This window comes from Eschrichtius robustus, chromosome 11 (assembly GCF_028021215.1).
Source record: "Eschrichtius robustus isolate mEscRob2 chromosome 11, mEscRob2.pri, whole genome shotgun sequence".
Lineage (NCBI taxonomy): Eukaryota > Metazoa > Chordata > Mammalia > Artiodactyla > Eschrichtiidae > Eschrichtius > Eschrichtius robustus.
In genome coordinates this window covers 11,665,202-11,690,635 of record NC_090834.1, presented here as the reverse complement: position 1 = coordinate 11,690,635, position 25,434 = coordinate 11,665,202, and the positions used below count along the sequence as shown (strand labels likewise).

General features: G+C 49.6%; 1 protein-coding gene across 1 annotated transcript in view; it reads left to right on the top strand.

Moving 5' to 3' along the window:
* The first annotated feature begins 2,810 nt into the window (after nt 1-2,810).
* The window catches only part of SORL1 (sortilin related receptor 1), a 143,478-nt gene continuing 120,854 nt past the window's right edge, over nt 2,811-25,434 (top strand). The window contains exons 1-5 of the mRNA XM_068556037.1: nt 2,811-2,825; nt 5,721-5,837; nt 11,999-12,124; nt 19,138-19,299; nt 20,705-20,772. Of these exons, the coding sequence (XP_068412138.1) occupies nt 2,811-2,825; nt 5,721-5,837; nt 11,999-12,124; nt 19,138-19,299; nt 20,705-20,772 (488 nt within the window). The remainder of the gene's footprint in view (nt 2,826-5,720; nt 5,838-11,998; nt 12,125-19,137; nt 19,300-20,704; nt 20,773-25,434) is intronic.

The window sequence follows — 25,434 nt, the reverse complement described above, 5'->3', positions numbered from 1 at the left end:
AATCAGAACTAAAGTCTCTCTGAGCTGATATTTTAAGTCAGGAAGAGGCATATAAATAAATCTCAAGAGAGCTCATTACTCTAGTTAAGGAGATTATAGTGAAATGCTAAGTTTTTTAGTCGGAGGTCCTTCTCCCTTTGTTTCCTTGTCTGTGAAATGGGCAGCCTGCATTGATCAGAGAAGTAGTTAACGAGTTCTCTGGGTGAAGCATCAGTGAGAAAAGTCAAAGGAGTGAGTGGAGAGGCCAGGACAGGGCCTCTCTGCAGGGAGAGAAATCTAGCTCTTAAACTAGATTTCAGCTCTCCTTCGGAGGTGAAGAGTCCAGGGAGGGAAATGAGGTTACTAAATATAGTGGGAACACAGTCTCAAAAGGGGACATGGAGGGGTGATTTGCATAACCAGCATTTAGGTCGTGCAAACAGATGGTCTGAGAAACCTTGTTATGCTTGGACCTTGGGTGTCTGTCTTTGGTTTCCTCGGGTCCGTCCTGCAGCACCGAGGATTTAACAGCTACCTCTGTCCTCGCAGCTGAAGGACAGGATATTTGTTTCATACTTCACTGTAGAATTTTAAAAATGCTTTTTTGTATTTCACTGCTAGTGAGGCAGAGGAATGAACCAGGCTGCCTTATTTGTCCTTCTCATCCTGTGTTCTGGAAAGAAGGAGTGGTGAGGGCTACAGGCTGTGGGTGTCTAGGACATCCTGATCTTTGGGTTTGACCAATTTGAGAGACGTAATGGCAGAAGAAATGAATGGAGATGGCATGAGACCCGTTCCATTAAGGGCCCCCATCCTTCTGAATAAGACTCAATGACTATACAGATTTTGGTGGGTTTTATTGTAAATTTCTTATTACTTGTCAGACTTGTCGCACTGATTTCCCCCAGAAGCGCTCTGTGTACTCTTGACAGGTGAGAAGTGAGTAAAGAGCCCCAAAGGGTACCTAGCCCTGAGTGGGCCTCACTGTATAAGCAATCACCACCTTCCCACACGAGCAATTTCTTTGTCCTCCTTCTATTTCTAACAACCCAGAGCTTGGAGCTTGGGTGGCAGCAGCTTCTTCCCCCTCTCTGAAGAGTGAAGCAAAACACTTAACCTCTCTGGAACGCCGGGGCCTGCCAGGAGACTGAGACAGTGTGTGGGTTGACGGGGACCCAGGTGGTGACTGTTGTGAGCTGGGAGGTGGACGCTAGCCCTGAGCCTGTGGCCATTTCTCCAGCCAGGGACCAGCCCCGCAGGGACGCTGTGGCTTTGCAGGTGCTGCTGACAGCATTTTGAAGGATTGCTTTGACCAGAGACCCACTCCTCAGCCTGCCTTCTCCATGACTCACCCGAGCTGCATATTTTGATAGCATGAAGGATCGAGGTGGGGGAAAGAAGCATTTCTTACGAGTGGGAGCTCCTAGGTATTGCATCAGCAACTGAGAAGTGTAATGTTCTTTGCAGGTCATAGACAGAGGCTTTTAAAAAAATTGAGATGAAATTCACATAACATGAAAGTAACCATCTTAAAGGGAACAATTCAATCCGGTGGCATTCAGTACATTCACGATGTTATGCCACCACCATCTCTATCCCGTTCCAAACCATTTTCATCACTCCAGAATAACACCTCTTACCCTTTAAACAGTTACTCCCTATTCCCACCTCCCCCCAGCCCCTGGCAACCAGCAATCTGCTTTCTGTCTCTGTGGATTTACCTGTTTTGGATATTTCATATAAGTGGGATCATGTAACATGTGACTTTTGTGTCTGGCTTCCTTCCCTTAACGTAGTGTTTTTGAGGCTCATCCACGTTGTGGCATACATCAGGAGATCATAGGGTTTTAACAACTACCCGGGACACCCAAAGACAAACCCTCACGGAAAGAGTGAGGCTTCCAGCCACTGTCATTCAAGCCCCAGCTTCTGCCAGGAGGAAGGGAGTGAACTAGATTCATCGTTCCCTAAATAAGCTACATTAGAGACACCAGGGGCGTGTCCTTTAAAAATACCCATTCCTGGGCTCCAGTCAGAGGGTTCTGAATCAATAGGGCTGGGGTGGGGCCTCTCTGGGGACTCTGGTTGTTAGCTGGGTTTGGGACCCCTGAACCGGATGACTTCTGGGGGGCTACCTTGACTCTTAACGATCTGCCTGTGATCTTAGCAGAGGCCTGAACCTCCGACCCTGATGCTGTTTGTTGTTTATGAGGCAGTTTCTCTGTGCAGAGACTGCTGTGGCATGTGATTTTCCCGTTTGCCTTCTGAGGGGGAGGCATTGGGCCCCCTCCCTGCTGCTTTTTTACAGCTCCAATTAATTGTGGCTCATTTATCAAGCTCCACCTACGCCCTGTGAGCTGGAGATCCGAGAGGGAAGGTTGTTCACGCCCCCGGGTTGTAGTTACAACTGACTGCACATCAAGGTTACGTTCTGGAAAAGCCACCCTCCTATCGGCTCTCACTCCCTCCCAGACTGGTGTCTTCTGGGTCCATGTGTGCCCACTCCTCTCCATGCGGTCTTTGGGACCCGAGTGAGCAAGGCTGATAGGAGTGATCTGGAAATCGGGAAGCCTGCAGCTGCACCAAGAGGGCTGGTGATGGGGGAGGCTAGGGGCTGAAGCCGGGAGGAAATCCCTGGGGATGGAAGAGGACCCAAACGAACCGGAAACCACCCACAAAGTGCAGGGACCCAGCACTGGCACCTGCAGGTGTTATGATCGCTGGGAGCTGCTCTTGCACCTCTGGTTGCCTGGTCCCCGTCCATGGAGGGCCTGCTTTGCCTTCTTCCCTTTCTCCTGGGGTGGGGACGAGGGGATGGAGACCAAGGGGGCATGGAGAGGCGGAAAGTGAGGCCAGAGAGCATGATAATGTCTTTGCCTTAGTAAACCGGACAGCTTGCCAGCCTGCCTGGTGCGTGCTGGATTCCCACAGCTGACTCTGCACTGTGCTCTGGGGGGATGGGCACCTGGGCTTTCGTGGGGATCAGCCTCAGCCGGGCAGGCAGCTCCCCAGGGAGTTACTCCCTGGCCAGGAGGTGTGCGGGCTGACACCCCGCCAAGGGAAGGAGCTGAGCTGTCGTGTGAGTTGCCTGGTGGCCCTTGGACCAGACGTTCCTTGCCTGAGATTTTTTTTTTCTCCCCGCTGGGCTACCCTTTTAGGAGTGAAAGGGACAGCTAATAAAATCTTTTTTTTTTTTAAAGGTGTTTCACCAAGCTCGCCTTCTGGGCTTCCTTTGTAAAAAAGCCCTTGGATGTTCGGATGCCTCCTTTGTGCTGCTCTCACCCCTTCACCTCTCCTAGGATTGGTTGAGGGGGCCCCATAAATCTCATGTCCTCTGAATAGAAAGACTTGAGCAAGTTGTGTTCAGTCCTGGTTTCCGCTCTGATCACTGTAGGCTTTGTAACCTGCTCCGAGCGTTATTTGATTGTGAACCTGCCCATGGGGCTGTTGTGAGGTTGCCCGAGTGCAGCATTGCTGGGCTTTAAATCTCAGACCCTGGATGAACTTAGTGATTCTTCCAGGTTCCAAATCCTTTATCGACTGACATTTGCATAAATCCTCAATTTATTCCCCTCTGGTTCTAAGGGTGAGGATGTTTTGGAGGGAGAAGGCTGTTAGCCTGAATTCCCAGGGCACCTTTGCCTGGTGGGCTTCTGATCCGTCGATGCTTCCAGATTCTTCCCAGGGGCGAGGGCTGGCAGGAGAGGGGGAGAGGGAGGGCTGGAGGAAGGCTCCGCAGCTGGTGGCGATTCCCTTAGCTGCTTTCCCCCTGAGCATCTGGAATAAATAATTTACTTATTTCTATTTTTTGTTTGCACGTCTCTGTCGATGCCTGCCTGGACTTACCTCTCTGGGAGTGAGAAGGAACGTTTTGGAATGACATATTTTCCTAAAAAAAAAAAAAAAAAATCCAGGGTCTTTTTGTTTAAAGAGGCCTCATTTCACCTGTTTCCCCAAAGAGCTTGGGTCCTGGATCAAATTAGGTGCAGGTGCTTAAGACCCAAAGCAATGTAGTTAAGGATTAGCTCTTCTGTTATTCTGTCAGCCAAGTTGGTGGCACAGGTGTTTCCCTTCTCCCTTCAGACATCTGAGAGCACTACAAGGAGTGGGCGGGAGGAGGAGGGGAAAGGAGAAAGCAGCTGTGGGAGGGAGGAGAGGGGGAGGGGGAGGGGAGGGTAGGGTTTTCTGCACTGAGGGCCTATCAGCTCAGGTGTGTACTTTGCATCGGTCCGGGAGGTGGGGTGGGCAGGGTAAGGTGGGGGTGGGGATGCATGCAGGTGGACTCTGCAGAGGCTCCTGGGAGTCCAGAAGCTCGCTTTCCTTCTCCTGTTAGCGAGACAAGCCGAGGTTGAAGGGGCCGGTGGAATAGGCTTCTCCCAGGCATTGCTTGTGCTCCGGATTTTGGGGGTGGGGGGGACTTGTCCTGAACGTTCACACCAGCTCTCAGAATTTTTGTGAGTGTGGTCATCAGTTGGCTCTTCCCACACGGAGGCGGGGGGGGGGTGTGTGTGAAACGGTTGCCTCAGGTGTGCCAAGATGCCAGCCCCTGAACTGTCCGTCAGTGACGGGTGAAAGGAAAAATAAGAGGAATGGAGTTAGCTTTTCATAAAGCAGAACCTGTCAGAAAGAACTGTTCTTGATTCTGAGAGTCTGTCTTTCCTTTTCCTCAGTTTTCCGCGTTAAAACGTCCTTTCTTTGAAACATGACGGTGATTCTAGATGGCGGTTGTATGGCTTTGGAGGGGGGCGGATACGTAACAGGTGAATCCCAGGATCTCAGTGGTGTGAATGCATCTCCCAATTATGAGAAGTTCAAAACAAGTGGAGGGCCTTCTCCTCGGGGACTCGGGCTCCTTCTGTCCTGTGGCCCCATTCTCCTCTGGGACTCTGGGGTGCTGAGTGCAGCCTGCGGGTAGGGAAAGAGAACAGGGACGTGTAGGGCCACACCCCATCGTAAGGCCTGGGCCACCAGTCTGCTGTGTCCTCACGAGGCCGGGGACAGAGATCCAGAGAACAGCCAGCCACGCTCTGACACGGTGGCTGTTTTCATTAATGTTCTTACCTGGCAAAGTAGAGGTGGCTGACCAATCCTCTGCTGGCCTGCCTAATTCATCTCCATTTTCCTGGTTTACAAAACCCAGAAGCCTGGGAACTACTGTTCGCAATAAACCGAAGGTCATTTCTGTGGAGTCCTGGAAAATATTTCCTTACTTGGAATACTTCAGAAGTAACTAAATAAAGCTGATGTTTTCCTTTTGTTCCTCCTTGTTATGAGCTAAGGATAAGCAACGTCACCTGGAGGCCAGAGAGAACCAGTTTGAACAGAAGTTTGAGAGCATGTGGTCTTTCTGGCTTGTGTCCCTTTTTTAAATGAGGAAGATGCTTCAGTGTTTTGGTTTCACATCTGAAGAGTGCATGTCCCATGTATGGAGTAAGGATGAGAATAACCAGAGGTTGATTTCACAAAGGACAAAAATAAGCTATGTTATTGGTTATGCCAGTGAGAGCCTGAGGAGATTTTTTGCAATCCGGTTAATGCCAAACGGCAGAGGGCTAGTGTTTCTTCTTGGGGAAGTTGAGTCTGTTGGAATTTGCAGAGAGGGGAAAACAGGCCACCCTGGCCCGGTGCTCCAGGTGTAAGCACTTAAGTCATGACAGAGGGGGAGAGAGTCTTCCTTTAGCAAGTTGGTGGCCGTCACTCATCATGGGTCCTAATTTCTGTGTTGGTTTGACCTCTTTCAGGTTAGTCTGAATGATTCCCACAATCAGATGGTGGTGCACTGGGCCGGAGAGAAGAGCAACGTCATCGTGGCCTTGGCCCGGGACAGCCTGGCGTTGGCGAGGCCCAAGAGCAGCGATGTAAGTATTGGTGTCACTCTGGGCGTTCCTCTGTGCAGCCAGGACGCCCTTTTCTCATCCATCGGGGTTATCACGCCAGACAAAATATGGGGTAATTGGGAGAATCTGGAAAATAACTTATATCCCTTATTTGCTGAACACGGGGTGGCACAGTCAGTGTTGCCAAGAGACCCATGTGATGTGTGGTGACTTTTGTGCAGTGGTAGGGTGTGATCTGGATCGTTGCATGTGCTCAGCAGAATGCCGGAGGTGCGTTCCTGGGCAGAGCTGTCTGTCGGCAGTGGAGCCCGATGGAACCGAATGGGTCTTTCCCATGTGCTGATTTCCTCTAACCCGTTACAGTTGGGTGAGTCCTTGAATCTGAATCGCTCAGACTCTTAATTTCCACAGTTGGCACCTGACAGTGTTTAATAGCCTAGGTGCTTTGAAGACATTAGACCAAGGGTCACACACTCAAAGACCCGTGATAGAGGCCAGGTGGGTAACAGGCAGGGGCGAAGCTACCTCCACGTTTATAACACTCTTCACCTCCACAAGGAGGAAGGGTCTCTCCCATTTTTCTTGAACTATGTGGCCCTCTGGGACTTCTTCCCACTTTTGATAGAGATGCAGGTTCAAGAAACATTCACCAGTATCTTGATTTGAACATGGTGGTGAATGCTACTTGGTCTCGGGGTACGAGACACTGGGAAGTGGAGGGACTTTGAGCCTCTGGGCTGTTATTGGCTCTCAGCTCTGGTTGCCATGCAGGGCCCAGTGCTGCTGGATCTGATTTTTTGAGAGAAGCTCAGAGGTGGGGATTTTTACATGAAAACTGCTGAGTCTTACAAGTTGGCAGCTGACGTATAGCTTTTACAAACCCTGTGTGGGCCAAGTAAAACATATATGAGGGCCAGAGTGAGCCCTTGGGTCCAAAGTCTGTGGCCCCTTCTCCAGACCTCCCCTTGTGGGGAAGAGGAACAGCCCCTGCCTCGGGTCAGGGTGAGGCTGTGGACAGAAAACCACGTTGTGGAGCTTCGGTCACTCTGCACTCTGGCCAGAGGAAAGCCCCTGATGACTTGGCGAGCACTGTCCCATCAGCCTAGAGGACACACTTGGAATTCTTGAGCCTAGATTTGGTCTCCATGAGGCCCCTCACTCTGTATCCACCATCTGGTTTGGATGTGCTCCAAGGTAGGGGACCAGAGGGCGCCCCAGGGGCTGTTTTCTAGTGGGCTGAATGGGGGCAGCTGGGGAGGGCAGACGAAGGGCTGGCCATCATGATGTGTAACTTGGCCCAGGGTGGGTGCTGAGCAGTGGTGGTGGGAAACCACTGCAGCTGACAGCCAGTCTGGGTGCAGTGACCTGGTGCAGGGCTAGGCTTGTTTGGGGCCGTGACTTTGGCCCAGTTATAAATGCGATCAGGGTTGGCAAGCACAGATGGCAGTGTATCGATGACTGTTGGCCTGTGAGAGTCTGTAGGCCCCTGTATTCAGCATTGTCACCATCCAGAGGCATCTCTTTTGAGCACAGGAGACAGCTCTCTGCCCTACTGTATTAAGAAATCCTCAGGGTTTTTATGTATTTTAAAAATTCTTTGTGCAGATAGTATTTTTGGCGAAGACCTATCTTTTTACTGTTTTGTGGTACAAACAGGAGCCCAGAGGCATTCAGTGATTTGCATGGGGTCACTCAGCATGTCTGGGGCAGGGTTGGGGCTAAGACCCCATCATGTACTCAGTGCGTGAGAGTATAGTGTTGCCACGGTGACCAACATTAGTTTTAGCACTGAAAGTCCTATATCCTGGGACCCTCCTCAGTCTTGGATGAACCAGGAAGGTTGGTCACCCTACAGATATTGCCAGTCTATCCAAACCCAATTCTCACTCTGCCTAAATATTTGGGTGGTTCTTACTAAGGACCCATTGAACATTTGAAACGATAAACTATTCTGGAATGAAGTATATGCTAAGATTAAGTGGAAAGGAAACTTCGTGCTTGGAGATAATAAATTGGGACGGCAGAGATTTCCCTCATCAATGCATAAGCTACATTAAAGAACTGGCAGATGAAACCGAGATGTTCTTATGTGAAAAGTTAATGCAAAAATAAATTCTGACTCACAGGCAGGAGTAGGTGGTGCTGGAGTAGTAACAATCTAAATTTTCTTTAAAGATTGGAAGCACGGTTCACAGGGCCCCGTCAGCAATCCAAAAGGAACAGAACCTATACAAATTAGGAACTGTGAGTTGGAGAACGGCCAACTCATACATATTCAATATATAAAAAAGGGATGGATCTGGAAGCTGGAATCCCGGAAGATTTGCTCTTAAACAGAAAAAAAAAAAAAAAAAAAGAGTATCCGGATGAACTTGTAGCCAGTGTGAGCCCATGAAGCATGGCTCCTGCAGGACCTGTCTTTTTCTGTGCTAAGTCTGTAGATGAAAGGAAAGCGAAGGTGGTGTTTATCTTGACCGTCCCCGCCTCTTCCTTTCTGCACCCTCCTGATGTATTTTACCAAGTACTCAGTTGCCACATAATTGACCAAAGAGCTTTCCAGAGATAGTGTCTACCGGAAGATCAGAATCAACCAGGGGAGGCATCAAGAATGGTAGGACTCACTGCCCTTGTACCCAGAGTGGTGTGACAGTGTGATTGGTGCCCCTGGGGATAGGCAGGGGAGCAGGGCCCACGCCCGCTGACAGGGCAGAACTTGGTAGCCTGTGGGAGCCGGAGTCTAGCTGAGCCCCAGGTCTGAGAGCAGAATGCATGGGTTTGAATCCTGGCTCTACCATCCATCAGCAGTCTGACCTTGAGCCAATTCCTTCATTTCCCCTTGGTTTTCTCATCCATCAGTGAGATCGTCCTTGTAAAATCTTGCTCCCCAAAGGGTGGTCTGCAGACCGGCAGTGTGCGGGTTTCATGGGAGGTGGTTAGAAATGCAGAATCTCTCATCTCACCCCAGACTTCCTGAATCTGAGTCTGCATTTTGACCTGTGTCCTGCTGGGTGATTTGTAGGCGCGTTACAGTTTGAGAAGTACGGGTGTAAAGTACTTAGAACAGCACCAGACACGGAGATGTTTTCTGGGCATTTTAACCCTTCTCCCCCTCGTCTCTCCTCCTCCTCCTCGTTATTATTATATGGTTTTGAAGTACAGGGGAAATAATTTAAAACCGTTCACTTTGAAGGACCATCTTTAGAGGTAAGACTGATCTAACTAGCGACTTTTGGCAGTTTAGAAACTGGGTATGGAATTAAGAGATACAGACTACTGTATGTAAAGTAAATAAGCCACAAGGATATATTGTACAGCACAGGGAAATATAGCCCTTGTTTTGTAATAACTTTACATGGAGTATAATCTATAAAAATATTGAATCACTATGTTGTCTACCTGAAACTCATATAATATTGTAGATCAACTATACTTTAATTAAAAAAAAAAACAACTCCTTCCTTCTTTATTTAGTTAAGGGGGTAGTGTCCTGTGGAGGCCAGAGAAGACTAATTAGTACAGAAACCTGTGTCTGGATGCAAAGCAAACGGTAGAAGCACAGGATGAGTGAGCCTGGGGGGCCGTTTGCCTCAATTCACCTGGAGCTCATTGTGGGCAGTGAGTGAGGCAGCATGCTAGGGAAAGAAACCCTGACCCAGAATGTACCAACGGGGGTGCTGTGTGGAGGCCGTGAGGTCGTCAGCCCACTTGGCCTCGTCTGAACACTGGAAGAGGCCCTTCCAGGGCTCTTCACCGTGGAGGAAGGCGGGTAGCTGTGCACAGCCCCGAGCTTGCCTTTGCCCTGTTGATTTGTTGATCGAATAGGGATAAGAATTGTGAGGATAGGATCAAAATACCATGTTGGAGTTGTTCAGCCTGGAGAAGGGAAGCAAGGTAGGCTGATGAGCAGTTTGAGAGCCTCAGGCGTAGCGTGGACCCTCACATGCCTTCCTCACTTCTGTGTAGTACAAGCCCCAAAGGGATGGAGTTTGCTTACGGACGAGAACGTTAAGGGGGAGGTTTCTGGTTTTGAGGGTGGCCGCACCTCCACCACCAGTGGGCGATGCAGAGGTGTGGCGGGGTGTCTGGGGAAGGCCCTGGGCTTCATTCAAGGTGGTGTTTTCTCTCTCCATCCGGTGTCCCTTCCAGTGCCTGGGCTGTAGCTTTGGTGCGTGATCTTCCTCTTTTAGCAGAGAAATGTAAGCGTGCAGAGGAAAACATTCACCCAGAACGTTGACTTGAGAGAGTGGAAAGTCAGCTGAACTTGGGCTTGGAGGAACCCGTCCTAGTTTTGTCAGTTTCTAGCAGCATGACCTTGGGCTAGTCGTTCATTTCTCTGAGTTTTATCTCTTAAATGTAAACAGCTGTTCACTGAGTCACGGATCCATTCATTTCACTCTCTTTTGTTCACTTACAGAACACATGCATTTACTCATGCTGTGGTTTATAATGAAATTTATTCATTTCAGAATTCTTTTCTGAGCACCTGCTATGTTCCAGGTCCACGGAAAGTGGCAAAGGAGAGACTCACTCACGGGGTTTTTAAAGATGAAGAGAGTTGATGTATACAAAAGAGTATTGTTACTGAAAAATGCTGCCCCATGTGAGCTTATTATCACACTTGTGCCTCTGAGGAGGTAACTCGGAGTGGATTATCCATGTAGGGAATGCTAGGGCTGGAAGGGGCCTGAGCTCCCTTTTGGAGAAGCCGTCAGTTTGTTGCGTGTGACTTTGAATGTCACAAGGAACACTTCATGTCTGTTCTTGGCCTGGAGGATGGAAGTGAGAAAGTACCGCTTGGTCTTCTACCACTCAAATGATCTGTGAACTCTCAACCTGCTGAATTTAGGAAGCTGTTTTTGTGGCAGCCCCTTACCGTGTGTTTGGTAGTCGGGGAACACGTGCTGTGCTTAAGCGTGTGTGTTTGTAACAGGAATTCTTCCAGATATTGGCAGAGGCTCTGTCTGTGCTCTTCCAACCCCAACATCTAATAAATATTAATAACGCGCATGTGCGCTCAGTTTTCTCTGCACAAACGTCGTGTAGTTCATTGTTCACGTGGGGGCATCGTTTACCAGCAGTGACGTGTTTACATGCCCATTGTGTGAAGGGCCGTGTCTTTGTATGCCTGGCGTCTAGCGCAGTACCTGGCTCACATGAACCTCTCAGAATGTGTTTGCTGCTGAGTCGATGGGATTCGTCCCGAGTTCCCATTCTTCTTGGCATTCACCTGTCCTTTTACTTTAACGCTTTCCCCAATTCTAACTCAGTATTATATTCATAGTATTGACATTATAGTGTGATATTCATCTGTCAGGCTCATTTTTAACCCACTGACTGTATTAATTTCACAGTGCCTAGGTAGTAAAGTCTAGGGACAAACTATCTGACAGCTTCCATTTCTTCCATCCCTTTCTTGAGATTTGATGGCTTTCAGGTAGCCTCCGGGCACCTGGTAGACACTCAGTGCACAAGTTATTCTTCTGTTTCATACCTGTGGTTACCGGGGAGCCAGAGACCTGGAAGCAGGAGAGAAGTAAATACCATTGGCAACTGCATGGCCCCCCCTGCTGTTCCTCTAAACTCGGAATCTCCCATGTTACAGGGTCGGGTGCTGGAGGGAGGGGGGTTCTGGGACCCCTCTGTGCAGCCTCTGCGCATATTTAATCACTTAGCACTGCTCTCTTTTTCATCTCTGGGGCTACTCTGTGAAAACCCATGAGGGTTTTTTTTTTTTTTTAATCGTCTGGAATGCTGTAAGGACAGAACTCCCCAGCAGAGGGATGAGAATTAGATTACCTTTTGGGGACATTTCAACAGATGGCAAAACAAATTCTCAATCCCTTCCCCTCAGACAATCACATTTTCTCAGCCTCTGGATATAATTTGTGAAACACTCAACCCGGCCGTGGTGAGGAGCTTATCATGGTTTCTGTCTGCGTGTCTCCCCCTCCAGGGAATTGTTGTGGCCTCAGAAAAGAGGCCACCGGCTTGGGGACAGACACAGAGGTGACCTGCTTCTCCTTTGTGGGTTGTCTTCACACCTGTAATTTCATGGTATCGGGGACCCGTTGGAAACCACATTCAGGATGCAGGGGACGCGTTTGCAAGTGGAGGCGGAGGGAGCCGCCTTTCTGCCACTTTTCTCACCGATCCTTTTCTTCTTTCCCACCTCCATCTTCCAGGTTTACGTGTCTTACGACTACGGAAGATCATTCAAGAGAATCTCAGACAAGTTGAACTTTGGCGAGGGGAACAGCAGCGAAGCTGTGATTGCCCAGTTCTACCACAGTCCTGCGGACAACAGGCGTGTAAGGACGTCACCTGTCGTGACTGCGTGGGGCTGTCTTTTGGGACCATGGCTGTGCTACAGGAGGGCTGGGAGATGCAGCGCTTGGGCGTCTTTGCAGCGTGATAGGCAGCCGGGGACTGTTTTTCTGCTTACCTAGGAGTCGGTGACAGAATGTCATTCTCAGGGCAGAACTGTGCATAATCAAGCAGGCCAGGTCCTGGCCAGGCAGGATTTCTAGACAAACAAGGGCAGGTTAAAGCCCAAAGAATCTGCCAACTGCCAAATAAGTTGCCTGATTCATAGGTGGCAAAAATGTTACCCAGGGCCACTGGGGCTTGCACTGGGGTCTACTCTGGGTCTTCCAGGGCAGCTGCTAAAGTCTTGGTTTCATGGGTATCACCAGTGTGTGTGCACACGTGTGTACCTGCGTGTGCATGTGTATCCCCCCTTCCCTCCAGCCTATACCGGTCTAGAAGGGAAAACCAGGGCAGCTGATACTGCTGTGGCTCCTGATTTGTTTTCCCAGCTGTCTGCCCTGGGGCTTTGTTTCTGCAGTAGAACCCGGGCAGTTTGATTTGGAGAAAGCCTAGACTTGAGATGGCCCTGGGCCCCAGGGAGGAAGAGGTGGGTGCAGGAATCAGGCAGCCTGCAAGGCTTTCCTGTTGGTTAGGTAGCTTTAGCTTGGAGAGTTGTATTTGGTTGCCTTCTTCCCCACTCTAGCGATCCCTAGCTCATTTCCAGGATAGGATGGCTGCTTCTAAGGATGCTCGAAAACTAGCTCCTTAGAAGCAAAAGCGAAGGTACGGGGTAGCTGCTGCTTTTTGCTCATCCAGAAAGGAAGGAGAGAGCGAAATCCACAGCGTCCTCTGACCAGGTCCCCCCCACCCCCCCACCCCCCTGCAGTGCTGGCTTCTCAGGTTGCATGTGGTCTGTTAGCAGGGGATGTATTCAAAATATTTAGCCACTGGAATGGCCCTGACCAATCAGAACAGACCCAATCTGGTGGGAGCTGGGTTTTGAAGGCCACCCTGCTGAGGCAGGCATTAACCTTTCAGTTGCTGGATTGTGGGCTGGTCCTGGGGAGAGGACCAGGCCAATGGAACTTTAGGAGGGGCCACTCATGGGTTTAAACTGGCTATTTACTAACAGAAGCAATTGTTGTTTTTTTTTTTTATAAATTTATTTATTTATTTATTTATTTTTGGCTGTGTTGGGTCTTCGTTTCTGTGCGAGGGCTTTCTCCAGTTGTGGCGAGCGGGGGCCACTCTTCATCACGGTGCGCGGGCCTCTCACTGTCGCGGCCTCTCCCGTTGCGGAGCACAGGCTCCAGATGCGCAGGGTCAGTAGTTGTGGCTCACGGGCCTAGTTGCTCCGCGGCATGTGGGATCTTCCCGGACCGGGGCACGAACCCGTGTCCCCTGCATTGGCAGGCGGATTCCTAACCACTGAGCCACCAGGGAAGCCCTAAGCAATTGTTTTTTTAACGACTAGAATAGGTGCTACTGGTACCTACTAGTTAATATCAGCCCTGTCCGATGGTCTCAAAGTGGAGGGGCAGTTAGGACAAACTCTCCTCTAACCTAACTCCAAGGTGACCGAGCAGTTCTTCCCTCTGTGAAGAAAAGCACAAAAAGGGGTTGGAATGGGTTCTGTAGTCTGGACAGCAGGCCCGCCACGCGCCCCCCCCCCCCAACACTGCAGTGTCAGGTCTGGTACTGGGGACTCCCAGTCCCTCGAGTGACTGGGGAAACCTGCCCCAGGGTGCAGCTTGCTGGCTGTGTTGCGTCTCCTGTGGATCGATCTGCCTCTCAAGAATCAAACGACCCTTGGATTAGTCTCTACGTCAGGTTGTACCTATCCATTATCATTAGTAGTAGTAGTAGTAGTACTATTACACATTGTCCCGAAGTTAACTCTTGCTGAAGTTGTGGTCTTGAAACTGCTCTGTTGTCCCTTTCAGCCCCATCTCGTCCCCTCCTCACCTCTGACCGCAGGGCACAGATGTCTGTAAGCAGGCTCCGTCTCCCTTCCTGCTTGTCGCGGGTTGCAGTGAGCAGCTGCTAAACCCGCCCGACGGAAGAGTCAGAAGACAGGAAAGATGAAGTTCGGGGCTTGCGGCGGGGGGTGGTTTAGTGCAGGGAGAGGATCTGGGGCTTTTGAAGCAGACGAAGGAGCAGGGCAGGGGCTAGGGCAAGAAGGAAGGAGAACCAGGAAATGGTTGCAATAAAGGAGCTCTAGGTGCCGCAGGTGAGGTGGGAGCCGCGGGCCCGCGGCCTCAGTGCTGTCACCTTGAAGAGGAGGGCTGCTTCGATTTCTCAGGGCTGAGTTGGGGATGATTTGGAGTTGGTGGGAGGATGCATAGGGCTGCCTTCTTGGAGAACTTGGGGGCTGTTGGACCTGGGGCCTGGAGCAGGCTGAGTGAGGTTAAGGTTGCTGCCTTCCCTGTTGGGTTTGTTAATTCCCCAGAGGAGGCTGTCTGTTACCCCTTCTCAGACTTCTCAGGAAGGAAGTGACTCTTACTGTGCCGATGACTTTGGTTACTCTTGCCTTTGTCCTTTGGAAGGCAGATTGCCCCACTCGACCTACCACTTCCTGAGAAACATCCCCCATGGCTGAGTGCTTTGCCCTCTACACCAGGGTGCTGGGCCCAGGCACATCACCTGTACACAGATGTTAGTGTGGCTGCCACGGAGGGCGATTGGAAATGGTGGAAATGACTGTTCGCAGCTGCTTGGAAGGGCTAAGATGTCATGAAAGGGCCACGTGGAAGTCTGGGGGGGGGGGCATGGCCTGCAGGAGGGGAAAGAAGGTGCTGCTTAGGTAAATGGAGCGGCTTTGGGGTCATGTGAGAGTTTGGGTCTATTTTCGAATCAGCCCGCCGTCCCACTTCCTTCTTTGCGGTCCCCTGAGGGCCACCGCCTAGAGCGGCGTGCGGCTCCAGCCACCTGACAGCTCCACCAGCCTCGCAGTGCACCCGAGATCGGTCGGCCGTGTCCAGACATGTCTGGGCTCTTTGAAGGTCACTGGATGTGTGGTCAGGTTTCCCAGCCTCCACAGATGCGAGAGCTGGTCCTGCCTTTTTCCGGGCAGAGGTTGGTCCCGGGTGAGATGGTGAAACGCTCTCTCTTCTTTCCCTTGGTTCCCACCTCCTGGAGGTGAGTTCGTTCACTGCTTCGTCTGCCCAGCCTCCTCTCATGGTACTCTTGGCTTCTTCACTCGAAACTGGAGAGAGTCACTTAGGCTAACGTGGGGATGAATTCTGTAGTGACTTTTGTTATCTTTCCGGAGGTCTTTGTGTTTTAGGAGGGAACGTAGCGTTAAGCGAAAGGAAAAGGTGAAGCGCGTCTGGAATATTAAGTGATTGCAGACGTGCTTGGAGAGGTGATAGGTGGTGGTGAAGGTTCTCCTGAAATTGCCCAGGTTAGGAAGCATCTAGTAGGTCAGCTCTGCTGGCCAGTCTGCAGGGTCGCCTCGAGCAGACTTGACAGCCAGGCGTCCCGGGACTAAAAGCAGAGTAGCACGTCCCATGCCTTCCTGCTCTGTGCACATTTGAGGAGGTTACTTAGCGGCAGGAAGCACGTGCCTAAGGGTGGGATGGAAGCTGCAGGTCATTAGAGTAACGTTGGATCAGAGAGGTGAAGGCTTCGTGGGTGCTCGGGACTAGGGCTGGAGCTTCACAGGTGGGCAGATTCCTGTAGCTGGAGCAGAGCTGGTGGGAACCCTAGGGGATCAGGGAGGAGAAGGACATGGGCAGAGGCTTCAGGGGGCCAAATGTGTTTTCTCTGCAGGCGGGGAGCGGAGGGTTTGCACTGAACGGCTTAATGATGTCAGTGGGGCCCCACCTGAAGAGGGAGGAGTTTGCCCCCTGCCTTGAGGACTGGAGAGAGCCACGGAAGAACCTTGGAGTTGGCGGCTTACTGTGAATACTGTCCCTTAGGGACCTGTGTCTGGTCTGCCGGCAGCATGCAGGATGGGCTGGAAAGGGCAAGGTTAGAGAACGAGAACGGTCAGAAAGGGAGCCTGTGGGTTACCATAGGCATGAAGTTGCCCAGTCACTTTACCAAACCTAATATCCACCCTCTAAGGGTCTCACTCCCTGCTGTTCCTAGAAGCCAGGAGGATGAGTAAAACCCAGTGCCGACCCCAATTTCCTCATAGTCTCTAGTAGGACCACGGGCCATGCTAGTAGCACTGGGAAGAAAAAGGAAGGCACTGATTGTGAAAAACCTTTTAGAGGAAAACCTAACAGGGTAGGTGGCCGATGGAAAGTAAGGGAAGGCAGTGGAGTAGAAACCACACCCTAATGGTGAGTAATGGGGCTGGGGAAGGTGTCGCGTGGATAGGGCTTGGGACATGGGGAGGGAGAAGTCGGTTTTGGGGGGCAGGTGGCGAAGAATTCAGTTTTGGACAGAGAGCAATATCTGGGCACATCTGGGTGGAGATGCTGACTGAGGAGGTAAAGAAGGTCATGAAAACTAGCCTCTTGGGAAGACATCAGGATGGGCGTGGAGATTTGAGAGTCTTGGAATGCGTGCTCCTGGAGGGGCAGTGGTGGAAGCGTTTGGAAGGATGAGCCGCAAACCACGATAGCAGCTGAGGATGGAGGAGTCAAGGTCACCTGAGGGCAAGGAGCTGAAGAAGACAGAGGGGCTGGCAAGAGAGAGTCAAAGACAGATGGTCAGGGGTGGGGCGTGGAGCGTCGATGCGACAGTGTCGCAGAAGGCAGGAGCGCTTCCAGGGAAGCTTGGGGACTGGATTAGGGGAGGAGGCACTTCACTGAGCCCAGCAGTCCAGGCTAAGACCTATGGATTCAATTCAGGAAAGGCTGCCTTTTTGTTGGAAGGAGAGAGGTAAGGTTTGATGAACCAGCCAGACGCTGATACAAATGCTGCCTCTTCCTGGTCACCTTGGGCAGCCGACCTGTCTAAGCATCAGTGTCCTCGTTAGTAAGAGAGGAGATGACAGTGTCATAGCCTGGAGTTGCTGCGGGGACGCTGTGAGTAAAAAGAGGCAAGGTGTGCAAATGTTCAGCCCAGTGCCTGGTGCATACTAAGTGCCTCTTGAAAAATTGTAGCAATTGGACTTCCCTGGTGGTCCAGTAGTTAAGGCTCCACACTTCCAGTGCAGGGGGCACGGGTTCAATCCTTGGTCGGGGAACTAAGACACACATGCTGCGCGGCGCAGCCAAAAGGAAAAAAAAAAAAAAAGAAAAAAGAAAAATCATAGGTACTGTCATGAACATCATACGTTCTGAGGCCGGACATGTGATTTCTAGGTCCTCAAATGTGAAACTGCAGGCAGCCATGGGATAGGTGTTTCTGGAGAAAACTTCTCAAACTGAGAGAACACTCCCTCCCCCAATAGCCAAGACGGTTTCAGAGCAGGAAGATGGGCTGTGTTATTTCTAGGGGACACTTTTATGCCCCAAATTCTGATGGTCCTCTGAGGGTCATAATTGTTTTTATCACTTTGCCTTTGGTTCCGCTAGTTTTTGCTTTCATACCATTTACTAGCCTTTAGAGTTAGATGTAATTAGGCTTCTCCAGAGTTTGGGGTTTTACCTTAGATGCTGTGGAGGAAACAGAGGAGAGAGAACGCATAAAACACACGCCTGGGAAGCTTACAGACTGGATGTGGGGAAGAGAGCGTGAAGGAGAAGGAGCTGGAATGTAAGAAAGCAACGTGTAGACAAGTGCGAATTGTTTCTGCAGGCTGAAGCTGTTAGTGCTGAAAGGGTTCCGAGCTGAAGCTGGGTCTGGAGCAGGTGGAATCAATTAGGGAAAGCGTCCTTGGACTGATTTCCTTTGCATCATTGATTTCTAGGATGTCAGTGGCTGAGTTTTGGTGGCGCTGGGTCCCCCCGGCTCTGGTTCTGGGTCACAGTCATCCTCTGAGTCACCCTGTACTCCTGGGAGCAGGGGACGTCCTCCAGCTCTCTGTGTGCACGCAAGGCCTGCCACCTTCCGGGCTTTCCAGCCTTCTTTCCTGATATTTCCCTCAAGCCCCAAGACTGCCATCAAACCCATACTGTATTTTTTTTCCTTCCTCTTTTGTTCCCAAACTCAAACTGCCCTCGACTTGGCATGTTCCTTCCCTGTGGAAGTCTTGTCTGCCCTTCAAGGCCCAAATCTTCCGTGGAGTCATATCCGATCTCCCAAACCGGAACTGATCTACAGTCTGTGCTCTCATAGGACTCTGTCCATGGTTTCTCAGTTAGTCTCATTTCCCCTTGCCTTGTAGTCGGCTGTAGACGCGTCTTTCTCCCACGTTAGACTGGAAAGTGCTTAAGGGGAAGGATCCTCTGCTTTCTCTGGGGCACCCTCGGCATCTGGTCCAGGGTGAATATTCGGTGCGCATTTGTTCAGTTGAACTGCTTTGATCCTTTCCCCTTGAGAACTCTTCAGGCCGGCAGTCACTCTCCAGCCTGACTTGTTCAGAGTCACTCACCTGTGGGGAAGCAAAATAAGCTGAGGCCCCTGCTTGCCCGCTGTGCCCCGGAGTGAGTCTGCCTGCCCCAGTGGCAGCTGGGTCCTCGGAGCTGCCCTGTCACCTGGCACGGGGGCAAGAAGGGGAAGCTAAGCTTCCTGGGTGGGTGATGTCAGGGGTCTTCCTGGAAAGGTGTGTCGGAGGATGAACGGATAGTGAGCTGGCCCATCCGTGTACAGCCAGTCTGGAGAGCAGGCCTTCTCTGCCCGGCTTCCTAGAGCCACCCTCTGATTGTGACCGGGTGACCCCCCAGGGAGTGAGAAAGGCCAAGTCAGTTGAAAGAAAAAATAGAAAGGCTTGACTCGCTTCATTACCTGGGTAAACAAGAGCACCATCTGGCTTCAGCACAGCCCGTCTGCACCCTTCCTTCGCCGAGCCTCGTGTGGTGTGCACCGGGGTCTCTTCATTGCCGGGAGATGGCAAGAAAGCCACGTGCGAGGGTGCCGGCCCCCGGCCTCTGCATGCGTGGGCGCTCAAACTCTGTTGGGGAAGGGGTGTTTGGGTCGCGGCCAGGCTCTGCCCTGAGCTCTCCTCCTTTCCCTGCAGTACATCTTTGCAGATGCTTATGCCCAGTACCTCTGGACCACGTTTGACTTCTGCAACACCATCGAAGGCTTCTCCATCCCATTCCGGGCAGCCGACCTCCTCCTGCACAGCAAGGCCTCCAACCTCCTCCTGGGCTTTGACAGGTCTCACCCCAACAAGCAGGTAAGAGAGCTTCCGGAACACGGTCAGCTGGGGCTCCTTGAGGTTTCTGTTCTGCCCCAGTGGATCGCCTGTCCTTCGAGTGACCTCCCCCAGCCCCTCCCTCCTCCTCTCTCAGGCCGAGCCTTTGTAGCTACTATTTCACTTCCCACGGCGGCGGAAAACTATATCCCCCTGGCACCCTGGGTCTGCATCCCAGCCAGGGAGCGACACCCAGCCCCGGCAGGCCCTGTTAGTTACACATCAGGCCCTTCTTGCTGCAGGGACACCTGTGTTAGTCCTGGGGGTAAATCGGGTCTCTGGAATTAAATCAAAGAGAGCCAGGTAGGGAAGGCTGGCATCTGAGCTGTGCTGGGACCTCTTGTCGAATTTCTGTTCTACCTTTCCCATCCTCCACCTTAAACATACTGCCCTTGCCTACCATTTATTTGAAGTTACCATTCACTTAAATATTCTTCCTGTGTGTGTGTGTGTGTGTGTGTGTGTGTGCACGTGTGCACATGAGCGCACGTGTGTGTGTGAATATAATATAAATGTGTGCATTTTCTTCCTTTAACCCGGATTTGAAGGAAAGGTGAGAGATGGGGAGAGAGCCCAGGTAAGTTTCTATCTCAAGATTAAAACTTGCCAAGTCAAGAGTATTGATCTGGCATAATCCTGTGAAACCTGTTGGCCCTGTAGGATTGGGTTCATGATGAGATTCAAATGGCTTTGCTCAGAGGAACCTTGGAACGATTCTTTTTCTTTGCAGGTTGTTTAACCAAAACATGACCTGTTTATCTTCACTTGCCTTAGGGAGTAACCCAAGTATGGGCTGTTTACCAGTGTAGGTGGATTATTGTTGTTTTTAGTCTCCTGCTTCTTACTCCCTGGTCCCTAGGGCCACAGGAACCCTCAGGTTTTGTCTTTGGGAGTTGAGGGGCAAAGATCAGCAAGTCAATTACTCATGGCCACACCCTGTGTATTCAGGGGATTCCCTAAGTCCTCTCCATTCAGCTTTCATCACTGTGTCCCATTATGGGTTTTCAAGGACGCTGTTTCCCAGGCGAGAAGTACTGAGTATAATCCTTGTTTTCACCACCACTTGAGGGTCAGTCTTGAGTAAAATATAATTTCTGATAATCCATAAAAGGAAGACGAGTCACAATCGTTTTTCCTTCCTTCCAATACTGAGGTACTGAGACCTGAGTAACTGTATGGAGAGGAATGCAAAGGTGAACTGTCCTGCCCTTCCTGCCCTTGTTGGCACGTGGGGTAACCGAGTTGGGTAATGTGATCTCCCCACCTGTCTTCACAGGTGACGTATTGTTGAGGATGGGGTTTCCATGGGTGTGTGCTGGTGATGCCATTCAGGGATCTTACATCACGCCTCTTGCATCGTGACCGCTTGTCGCTTTGGTCTTTGCAGCTATGGAAATCAGATGATTTTGGCCAGACCTGGATCATGATTCAGGAACATGTGAAGTCCGTTTCTTGGTAAGTCATGCCATCTGAGAAATTTGAGTTACATAATCCCCTTGCTTCAGTTCTAGCTCCTTCATGCAGGGCAAATCTGCCGTCCCCTGAAATGTGAAGCATCTGGTTCAGGAAAGACACATTCCAGACCCAGGAATGAGAGCTGCAGGTATTACAGACTCCCCAGGGGTCTGGGGGGGTGAGGAAGGAAGGTAACTTGTGAGAGGAGTGACAGAGCTTTTGCATTTTTCAATCCGTCAGGGAATCCAGGGGGATCTTGAAGCTCTTGCATGTATTAGAATTTCTAAAAGACCTTCATTTTTAGAGCATCATATCAGAAGTGGGGATTTTTCTCTAAAATTCGTTCATTTGTTCATTCATAACATATATTTTTTGAATGTCTGCTGCATATAAAACAAATGCTTTAGGGTGTAAGAGTTGAATAACTGATGGATATAGTTATTAAGGAGATTGCAGTTTAGGAGAGAAGAAAAGACATTTTGTGCATGTAACATACATCATGAAAGAAGCACGAAGTCCCACGGACATAGCATAAGAAGCCAGAGGAGGGCCACGCTCCTTCCAGGTGGGTCATAGGCGGCTCCACGGAGGCGGTTACTGTTGATCCAGGATGCGCACACCAGGTAGGGTGTGGCTGTTTGGAGGTGTGCAGGCTGGGAATTCCAGATGGGAACAGAACGGCCCAAGGCAGAGACCAGGCATCGCGGTGCTGGGGTGGAGAGCCCTGAGTCTTATCCTCGGACAGTGTATTGGGTGAAGTTTGGAAAGGGTTGTTGGTATCAGAATCTGCAGTGCTTGATAAAGGAATTTGGACTGAATTCTGAAAGCAGTGGGGAGCCACTGTAGGTTTTTGAGAAGGAAAGTGAAATCAACAGGGCTAACCTTTCAGAGGTTGTTGCTGGTCTTAGTCACTTCTGGTCTCTTACTGTTATGGGGATGATGTTTATAATCTTGAATTTGTACATATGCAGACGAATGTGTAGAGCAGACTCCCAGGAGTGGACTTGGTGGGTCAGTGGGAAAAAGTCAAACCATTCACACCTACCAAACTTGATACCTCTTGATGTTCACCACCCTGGATCAGCTCTACCCATACGTAATCTTCCCCATTTCAGTTTCTAGTTGCTCAGGTGAAAAACTCTGAGTCATGACTGATTCCGTGTTTGTTTCATGCTTCACGTTCAGTCCATCAGGAAATCCCTTTGGCTCCACCTTCAGTATATACCCAGGACCCACTACTCAGCTACTGCTTTACTCCAAGTCACTGCTGTCACTCATTAATCATCCAACTGGTCTTTCTACTTCTACTCTTGTCCTTCTACAACTGATTCTCAGCATGGCCATATTGATCCTGTTAAAAGCAGATCAGATCATGTTGTTCTTCTGCTTTGAACCCTTTCATGTGCATCATTATTTTTCTCAGATTAAATGCCAGCTACATTCCTACCACAGGGCCTTTGCACTTGCTATTTTCCCTGCCTAGAATGCTTTTACTAAAGATATATTTGTGGCTTGCTCCTTTACCTCATTCAAGTCTGCTCAAATAACATCTTCCAGATGGGGCCTATCCTAAGGATCCCATTAAAATTGCAATTATTCCTGTCATTCCCAATCTGCTGTAGCCTGATCTGTTCTTTTTTTGCACAGCACTCATCACATCCTAATATACTCTTATTATGCTTATTATTTGTCTTTCTTCAATAGAATAAAACTACACGAGGGCATGGACTTTTTTCAGTTTTGCACTGATATATCCCTAGTGACTAAAGCATTGAAATTGTAACTTTGCCAAATTTTCTATAGAAAGTGTCAAATTTTGCACTCATTCTCAACAACATAGAATTATGCGTTTTTCCGCAGCCAATGTGTTAGTATCTCAGTATAGTTGTAGTTTTTTATTTTGTTTTATTTATTTATTTACTTACGTGGTTGCGCCGGGTCTTTGTTGCAGCTCGCGGGCTCCTTAGTTGTGGCATGTGAACTCTTAGTTGTGGCATGTATGTGGGCTCTAGTTCCCTGACCAGGGGTCAAACCTGGGCCCCCTGCATTGGGAGCAAACACTGTGCCACCAGGTAAGTCCCTCAGTATAGTTTTAATTTGCATTTTTCTTATTATGAATGAGTTTAAACATCTTTTAACCTAAGGGTCATTTTTACTTCTTTTTTGGGGACATGTCTCTTCTTGCCCTTTGCCCTTTTTCTATTAGATTGTTCATCTCTTTATTACTGATTTCCAGGAGCTCTTTATATATTTGAGATTGGTCCTTTGTGATATGAAAGAGCTTGTATGTGTATGTTCATTTATATTTATATTTTCCAGTTTGTCATTTGTTTTTTGACTTTTACATGTAGTTTTAGTCCTCATTAAATGTAGTGGCCCCACAAGATGTAGATCCTGTCTGTACGTCTTTTAGCCGTCTGTTTGAAGAGGAATGTCTTTGAGTTCGTATTGCTTCCTTAGTAATTAAGGACAGTAAAGGATGGAGCAGAGAGGGGCCTTACAGCCGAGTATCTTCAGGCTCCAGTGGACTTCCTTTTTGTAGAGGGTAGCTCTTTCTGACTCTCATTATTTTCCTTGGGCAGAGGTTGTAGAGTCTTAGAGAGATTAAAACCACACTCTCATCCGAGTACAACCTCTACCCAGGGAATACCATTAGAACTTTTTCTTTTTGCTTTTTTTGAACTTTGAAGGGTCAAATTGCTCTTTTTTCTGTTTAGAGAATCATATATTAACAGGGCAAACCAGCAGGATTACTAAATAAAGAAGCTTCACGTTTGGGAATTTGTGTGTTGTACCTTCTGTCTCTGTGCAGACATGCAGATAGATATCCTAGGGGAAAGGGCTGGCCTCTCTTATTGTAGATAATTACATGTCTGGTGTCAGGGAATTTCAGGCTATTTGGGGGATTTCTCCTAGGATCCCCCATAATACGTGAGAGTGTAATCTAACCTCTCAGAGAATAAAGGCACACTTTGTTCAACGATGCTTGGCAGCCTAGGAGCAGCAGGGGTGAGGAAAACCAGTGATTTATGTTATCCAGAGCTGGAGATTGGCAAGACAGGACAGAGGATGAGCCATGGGGGCGGGTTTCAAGGATGCCCTGTGGAGCACCCCTGAAAGACTGTAAGTGAGGTGGGTGAGGCCAAGTGAGGACCAATGACTGTGCTCAGAGACAGAGCAAGGCTTGGAATTTCCAAATGAGGGTAAAGAGAACAGGAAGTCAGTGTCAGTGAGCATGGACAGTGGGAGGCTAGCGATTGCCAAGTACAGGAATTTGTTGGGGGAGCAGCTCTCAGAAACGAGAGGTTCAGATGTGGATTACGGAAGAGAATTGGGATGAACGTCACAGCTCTTTCTTTCTTTTTTTTTTTTTTTTTAAGGTTAGACTTTATTGCCTGGATTCTATTTTCTTTTAATTAATTTATTTTTATTTATTTATTTTTGGCTGTGTTGGGTCTTTGTTTCTGTGAGAGGGCTTTCTCTAGTTGCGGCGAGCGGGAGCCACTCTTCATCGCGGTGTGCGGGCCTCTCACTATCGCGGCCTCTCTTGTTGCGAAGCACAGGCTCCAGACGCGCAGGCTCAGTAGTTGTGGCTCACGGGCCTAGTTGCTCCGCGGCATGTGGGATCTTCCCAGACCAGGGCTCGAACCCGTGTCCCCTGCATTGGCAGGCAGATTCTCAACCACTGCGCCACCAGGGAAGCCCTCACAGCTCTTTCTGTTGCTAGCTGTTGGCTGCTGCTTTTGGTTACGAAGGAATAGTAGAGGTGAGCTCCACTTCAATATCTGGGTAAAGGTCCCTTCCTCTCTGCCTTTTTAAAAATATCCAGTGTGTTTTAATTTGCCTATCCTCTAGGGTAGAGGAAGTACTTTAATCAGTACTTCTAATTGTGGAGAAGAAGAGAGCACGTCCTCCCCACCCCTCCCCTGCTCTGCACACAGAACATCTCACGGTGAACATTAGTTTCTCGCGTTGGGACCGGCTGGTTTCTCCAGTGTCCGACCAAGACTCCAGATTGTAGGGCCAAAGTCAAGTCTTCCCCCTTTGCAAAAAGACGCTCTTTTGTTTTTCTCTTTCTTATCTCCCTTCTTTTCTTCTTCCTCCCTTCCTCCCTCCTTTCTTTTCTTTTCCTTCCTGTCCCTTCTGTCTTGGAACTTGCTCCTGACAATGCATCTTGGAAGGAATTTCCTATCATTGCCTTCATTATCCCGAGAGCCATTGTGTCTACAGAACCGTACAAAGATGGTTTGTATGAATTAATCATTAATGAGTCCTTCTGCTTCTCCTTGGGTCATCACTGCACCCTTACTGTGAAGCTCTCCTCCAGATTTCTCCAACTGTTTTTCCTTCTTGCTGAATGGTCCGCCTGGCCTTGGTGTTCTTGTGCATGTTAGGAAACCTCGGGGAGGTTAGTTGTCCTCCCAGGCTGCTCTTAGGGCCCTTCTTTGGGGACACACCAGGGCAGAGATTCTTCTCTGAGGTAGTTTGATTTAATCACTTTGCAGTTTTCAGTTTGGAAGAGCTTCTGTAATATGTCCATGGATCCATGCAGCAAAGATCAATGCAGCAAGGAACTCTATAGGATAAAAAGAAATGTAAGACATGGCCTTTGATGGAATCTGTATTCTGTCTAGGAAGCTCAGACAGACACATTATGGTGAA